Source organism: Azolla caroliniana, unplaced genomic scaffold (genome assembly GCF_043228905.1).
Source record: "Azolla caroliniana isolate FFs.n. ecotype wild unplaced genomic scaffold, voAzoCaro1.0.p SCAF_15, whole genome shotgun sequence".
NCBI classification, from domain to species: domain Eukaryota; kingdom Viridiplantae; phylum Streptophyta; class Polypodiopsida; order Salviniales; family Salviniaceae; genus Azolla; species Azolla caroliniana.
In genome coordinates, this window is record NW_028230450.1 from 1,425,466 (window position 1) to 1,432,294 (window position 6,829).

General features: G+C 38.7%; 1 protein-coding gene across 1 annotated transcript; it reads right to left on the minus strand.

Annotated features, from left to right (window-relative positions):
* Nucleotides 1–1,582: 1,582 nt before the first annotated feature.
* LOC147854279 (uncharacterized) lies at nucleotides 1,583–6,524 on the minus strand. The gene is made up of 6 exons (XM_087331237.1): nucleotides 6,289–6,524; nucleotides 3,696–3,862; nucleotides 3,169–3,227; nucleotides 3,045–3,070; nucleotides 2,594–2,942; nucleotides 1,583–2,436 (listed from the first exon to the last, which is right to left on the minus strand). Exons 1-6 carry the CDS (start codon nucleotides 6,431–6,433, stop codon nucleotides 1,908–1,910), a joined length of 1,275 nt encoding a protein of 424 aa, XP_087187363.1. The 5' UTR covers nucleotides 6,434–6,524; the 3' UTR covers nucleotides 1,583–1,907.
* Nucleotides 6,525–6,829: the final 305 nt, after the last annotated feature.

A 6,829-nucleotide genomic window follows, 5' to 3' on the forward strand; every position in this document is an offset into this window, starting at 1 on the left:
GATACAATACTTTAAAGTTTGTGTTTACCTTGTCTATCATTGTAAGAGAGAGAGAGAGAGAGAGAGAGAGAGAGAGATTAACTGTTAATCCTAAGTTAAGTTGGTCAGTAGCTTGTGGGTACTTGAGAACCACTCACGCCTAGTTCATCACCAAGACGGAATATGACGGTCTGAACACAAGGCCAATGACATCAACTAGAGGGTAAAAACTCTATAGATCTATAGATACGTTGCATGAAGATACGCGGAAGCGACATAATGCCTTTTGTAGCTCTCATTCATTCTTAGCATTTCTCCTTTCTATTAGTGCATTAAGAGCTCCTCCTCTACCTCCTTAATCTTTCATTTGAGTTAAGAGAGATTAAGTTTAAGAGCTAAGTAAGCCAAACCATAATCTCCTCCTCTTGTATGGTGCTAAACTTCTATATAAGGGAGAGAAACCACAATATCTCTCTCTAGGAACTAAATATATAGATGAAGATATAGGAGAAGAAAGAAATGCACTAGGAGAGGGAAAAGTTTGAACACCCCCAAAACCACAAAAAGAGACTGCCCTCAAACCCCAATCATAGGCACCATGTCATATCCAACCGTGTGATGAGTATGATACCAATGCAATCCAACTACCTAATGGTTGTACCCATGACATCATCATAGAAAGCAGCAATGAAGGAAGCAAGCACAGACACTTGTCTACCTAACAACTTACTCTACAAGCAAAAATGATTGAGCGCACCATCTATTGCCAATATTGGCAATCACGTCGTTTTAGAACATTTTCTTTTCTTTTTGGGGTGGTGTTTGTCCATACATTGCAAGTTGTCAATTGGGCATACCAAGTGTTAGTTAGCCAACATGTTAGGTTTAATTATTGGAACGGAAAGAAAGAGACGGTTTTGGGTACTAATAAAAGCAATTTCTGATGGACATTAAGTCCTACTATTAGAATATGGTTAGTGGTTAAGCTCACTTAAGAGCCACATACAAATTTCATGGAGACATGATCCCTCCTCCGTTACCCTTCACTTTTAACACCATTTTGTAAATTGATTGGGGACTAGTGTAAGGAGATCTAACTAGAAGACATATTCAAGTGTGATCTTTTGAATCTCAATTTGTTTTGCACTTCTAGTTTTATTTCAATGTCACCTTTATTATTGAAGATGATCATATTGGTATAAGATGAAAAAACATCATGTTATTGATGGAGCACTTTGACATGAAGATGTTCATATTAGTATAAGATGAAAAAAACTCACAATCATGATATGCAACAAACACAGTTTTCTTGCAAAGCCAAGTCATTGAAGGATATATTGTGTACCAGCCACAATTTAGGTTCAGACAAGGAAACTATCAATTGGGAGTATTAATTATCTTTCAAGGATAGTGCATTTGTCTTTATTAGAACCCATGCCACATATAACTCAAAGATGCTTAACCTTTTCCTAGATCTTCATATTAAAGCGTGTGAATAAGTTTTAGATATGAATCAACCCATACCATATGCTAAATTATCAAGCACAATCAATTGCATATAAACTATGACATATGTAGAGCATATCTATATTTTGCACCATCATTAAACAACTTGAATAAAATAGTTTCGACATTATTTACAGTCCATGATGGTCCATCAATAATTGGTTTAATAGAGCCATCGAGCGCACAGCGCAAGAGAGCATCTCAGCGAGTATTTTACCATGCATCCGTGGAATACAAAGTTGACCCTACCAGAGCCCCAACTCTGGAAGCTTTACAGTATTTTTTTCTCCAAAAAACCACACTCTTAAACAATATGATCAAAATGTATAATCCATGTGTGCTACCTCACATATTTGTGTTTCTAACCGAGATTTGCATGGTTTTGTTCAGTGTTTCCATAGCAAGCATTATTTCCCATTTAGTTACATTCCATGAAACCCCGAAAAGGCCCAAGGATAAGGTCCTTCTACAGGTTGTTCACTATACCCCGTCGATGAAGTGGGCCTAGGCCTTGGAAACAAACCCACATTAGCAAACTGTCCTTCGGTTTGGTAAGCATTTGTTGATGGGTTAGGAACAACCACTCTTTGATTATGGTGGCTGTTTACATGTGGAATCCATGCCCACCATTGACTAGAAGAAGGTTGAGATGCATAGATTCTAGCTGCTGTCCATGGATCAACTTGATTCTCAACTGTCACCCCCCATGTCACTCCATCAGGTCCACCTGCTGTTTGGCCAGAACCAACAATATTGCTTGCTTCTGATGAAGACCAACTGCCACCATCTGTAGAAGGAACTTGCATACTTCTATGAGAACCTACATTCATTTCATTTTGTCCTGTCCACGCACTTCCCATGTATCCATTTTGGACTGCATTCATTGGATGAGGATTATGTAAATGTACAGGCACCTGGCCAAACACATGTCCACCATTACTCTGACTTGCCCTGTTATAAGTCAAAAGAAAAAACAATGTCATTCAACTTTCATGTTCACACTTTTCCTTTCAAACTCTGTAGGAAGCAATGCATGTATATTTTACTTCGCATTGTGAAAAGAATGAAATAACATCATTTTGTAGCATTTTGAATTTAAACCTCTTACCCAGCATGAAGAGATTGGGGATTCTGCACTAAGAATCCGAAATTATGTTGTCGGTGACTATTGGGCTGTGGAAAACTCCCATTACTGGAGTTATGTGATGTTCCCTCATATGGCATTGAAAGCATATTGCTATAAGATGAGGAAGTTTGAGTTGCTGCAATATTTCTATTTGTAGCATGAAAAGCCCCACCTCGTCTTGATGATGATCTACTACTAGTGCGATTGTTACCAACATGCAAGCCTAAGAAATCTTCCACATGAGGGGATGGAACCCCAACAGATAGACCATGAACAGCAAGATAGGGGCATACTCTCAATCCCCCTCTCATATTCCCAACCGGCTCTGCATCTGCATTTGTCCTCAAAAGAAATAGAATAAGAACAAGCGAAAAGGACACCACTCAGAATTTGTATCAGTGATAGAAATACATTTCGTAAGAATGATACTTACAGCCATTACTAAGATTGTCCAGCTCTCTGGAAAAAAAAATCAGAGGAAAAAATGGATCGATTTCTTCAGTTTTCCTCACAGAACGAAAAATCATGACAAACACCCAAAAGAACATGATGCTTACTCAAAGGTAAATGAGAAATGAGATCCCTGATGAGGACACCAAGGTGTATGTGAAAATTGCTGCAATCACATAATGAAATATATGAGATATTTTTGTGGTTCATAAAGTAAATACGCTGTTATCTTGATTTGGAAGTCCCAGATGTACAGGTCTAAGTACTGGCTCTATTTTATTTCAAGGGCACAAAGCTAGGAATGACAGTATTTTTACATGACTAAATCATTAAAATAATAGATTATACGACAATATCAGCGAAGCAAGGCAATAGGTCACATAGTGGGTACAACAGAGGATCACATATTGTAGATAGCTAGGTCTAGAACACCAACTCTACTCAACTTTGAAGTCCTGCTGCACATGTTTATACGTGTATTGACTTATCAAGAGGTTCAAAACTCAATAATTCCTCAATTCCACAAGCCCTAGTACCTAAATATTAGGAAAACTATCTATACTGTCTTTACAACTCGGAAACCAAACTAGGCAACTATACAGCAACATGAAAGCATCTTTAGTTTTGGTCCTACCAAATTAGCAGCTCCAGTATAGATCTCCTCCTCATCCATGGTAAAATCATCCACAAAATCCTCGTGTAAAAAGCATCCATTTGCATATAACCACTGTCCTTGTTCCACATGGCGACAATTTGGACACTGCATCCTACCTTTTGCATTGAATGCAGATCCAATGCAGTCTGGAGTTAAGCCATAGAAATTATTAGACATGAAGCACAGAATATGAAAATCTATGCCAAAATCGAATAATATTAATTAAGAGGGTTACAGATCTAATGTTTAACTTCTTCACACACTATTTTCATGAAATTGAAGGCATCATTTTCAAAATTTTGAACATATTCAAAAGAATAAATTCTGTGTACGAGCTAGCATAGCAGCAAAGCAAAAAATTAACAGGGAACCCTGTCTGACTCATAATGGGTATAATATCATAAAGCAGGTAACACGTCACAAAAGCAAAAAATCATGAAACAAGAAGGCAGGGGGAATAGTACAGACAGACTCACATTAAGCCATTCCAGTGATATGTGGAATGATTGGACTCCAGAAACTCAGAATGTGTAAAAAAGGGAGTACGCCAACGTACAAGGCCTCTCTCATCCTTATCCTATCTGAAACCCCCTGCTGTCTATCCCATCTAGAGCCTCTGCCCCCATCCATGTGAGGCAAGGTAGGCATATTTATCATAGACCAATTCACAGTCATCTTTATGGCTGGACATCAGACATCCCAATTGTGATGCTATCCCATGGGTCATCATAAATATGTTGGCAAGTGAATCCCATCCTATCTTATGATCAATCATCTGCAGTTGGCTGCTACTACTACTACAACTACTATACATGCCAATAGATAGGAAAAGCTCCAATGTACATCCTCAAAGTTCTCAATGCAATCTGTCAAGCTAGCTACTCATGTCATACCAATCTGAAAGCTTGCTGCCAGACGTCATACACTAGAGCAGAAATGTTCAGAATGAAACGTCGGTATGGTTCTTTACTAGAACAAGACATTGTTATCATGTAGTATTCAAAGCGCATGTGCTAAACCACATGAGAGAGAAACTATGCAAACCAAAGAAAGAGGGGGCAATTGTGTGTACACAATTGTATGTTCACCAGGTATCCAGAACAAAACCAAATGACAAAGTTGATAGGTAAGGACATATAATAACTCATGGGACTGTAAAGTGATGGGTAAAGAAGGACAAGGCAGTCAGGCGGTTTAGGGGTGGGTGCTCTAAAGCTAGAAAATCATATACCACCCGATATGTCACCAGGGCATACAAGTATGAATTGCATATCCAGTGAGCCCATATACGATGATGTTCGACATAGGTGGATGTGGTGCAAAGAGACACTCTGTTACGGACCCATGTGCAATGCATCTGCATGCATAACGTTCCTCCCTCTCTATGCATGTGCTACATAATCTTTCAATCCATTCTGCTCTTGTGATGTTTGCTGAATGCACTGATCTCAATCTCAATCTCAATTTCAACTGCTGGATGCTTGCGAATGCACGGATGCTTGCTGAATGCATTGATGCTTGATATGCATGTATGTACCTATATATCCTGGTCTTTGTATGAACCCGATCCAGCATCTGCTGTGCATAGATACTTATCCCTGTAGAACACAATCTTCTACACAAGAGGCTAACGATGTCGGATCCACACCTTCCTGATGTAGATCCATTGTTGTGGAATACTTAGCATATAATTCGCGTTGAATATGTATGTTAAGTATTATTCTACCTTTTTAAAATACTTAGAATTTGTATTCCACAGATAAAATATAATGAATGCATAGAATATGTGTCGAATACATTAAATACGTAGAATACTTCAGAGTATTCTAAAACAGCATTTTTTTAACAACTATGTGTAGATCTGGCGTATGAGTTGTCCAAAACAGCCATTTCTCATTTCTAGAAGAGAGAAAACTTGAAACAGACATTTCTCTCCCCAGTAACATCCATGCATGTGATTATTACTGATGCCATTCCTCTATAATGGCTTGGGTTTGCTACACTTGGATATTACAATAGTGCAAAAGCATAGAGTGATCCAAACTGACAGCATTAAGCCAGATATATTGAAAAAACATTGGATCAACCACATTAGAAGGCCCTATGCTGCAACAATCGTCCAATGGAGAATTCCATATAGCTCAGAGAAATCAAATAGTTTGGCCTAAACATCTCGTGGATCCTACAGCTGATTTGTAAATTTAAGCATTTTTTTTTAGACGAATTGAAAAACTTAACAGAATGTCATTAATTTGGCATCAAGGGAAACACTGAGAATAAAACGGATGTCCAAGGGAGAATCCAAATCCAAATCAATCAAAAAAGGCAGCAAATTTTCGAGTAAAAAAGCATCAAGATCAAATGAGAAAAGCCACAAATTAATTTGAGCAAAGAAAGCATAAACAGTATTGAAATTTGAGCAATTAAGAAGAAATTTAGGCGATTTTTCTGAACAATCTGAGGATGACGCCAAAAACATAATAAAAATGGTTGAGAAAAACATCAGATTCATGCAAATTGACGCAATTAAGAATCACAAACAGGGTGATTTGTCCTGAGATCGAACCCTTACCTAGATGGAAAAAATGGCCACATTTCAGCTTAGCAATGGATCGATCACCTCCATCTTCAGAAACGCCTTCCAAGCAAACAGAACAAGGAACAGAGCCTTGGACTTTAGAGGAATCTGAAGCGTTCAAAGGCTCTGCTGGATCCATGGAAATCAGGCTAGATCAACGGTGGGGGATCATGCGACGGGAACAAAAAGGCAACACGGCAGATGAAGGCAATGGAATGGATCTCTTTTTCTTCATATAAGGTTTGAAAGAAGGCGGAGTAGATCGACAGGCGAAGGAACCCCCAACAAGAAGAAGAAGAAAAGAATTCCCTTGTAGGGTTAGCTGCAGAGGGGATTATTCTGCACAGAGGGAGAAGCGAGATATGAAGATGAAGATGAAGATGCGGATGATGGATGAAGAAAAGGCAAATGGGTGATGGTGATGTGGTCAGACAGACAGAGAGAGAGAGAGAGAGAGAGAGAGAGAGAGACTCTGTTTCCCCTGTTTCCCCTGCTTTTGTCATGAATGAACAAATGCTTTCAGACGTTACATCAT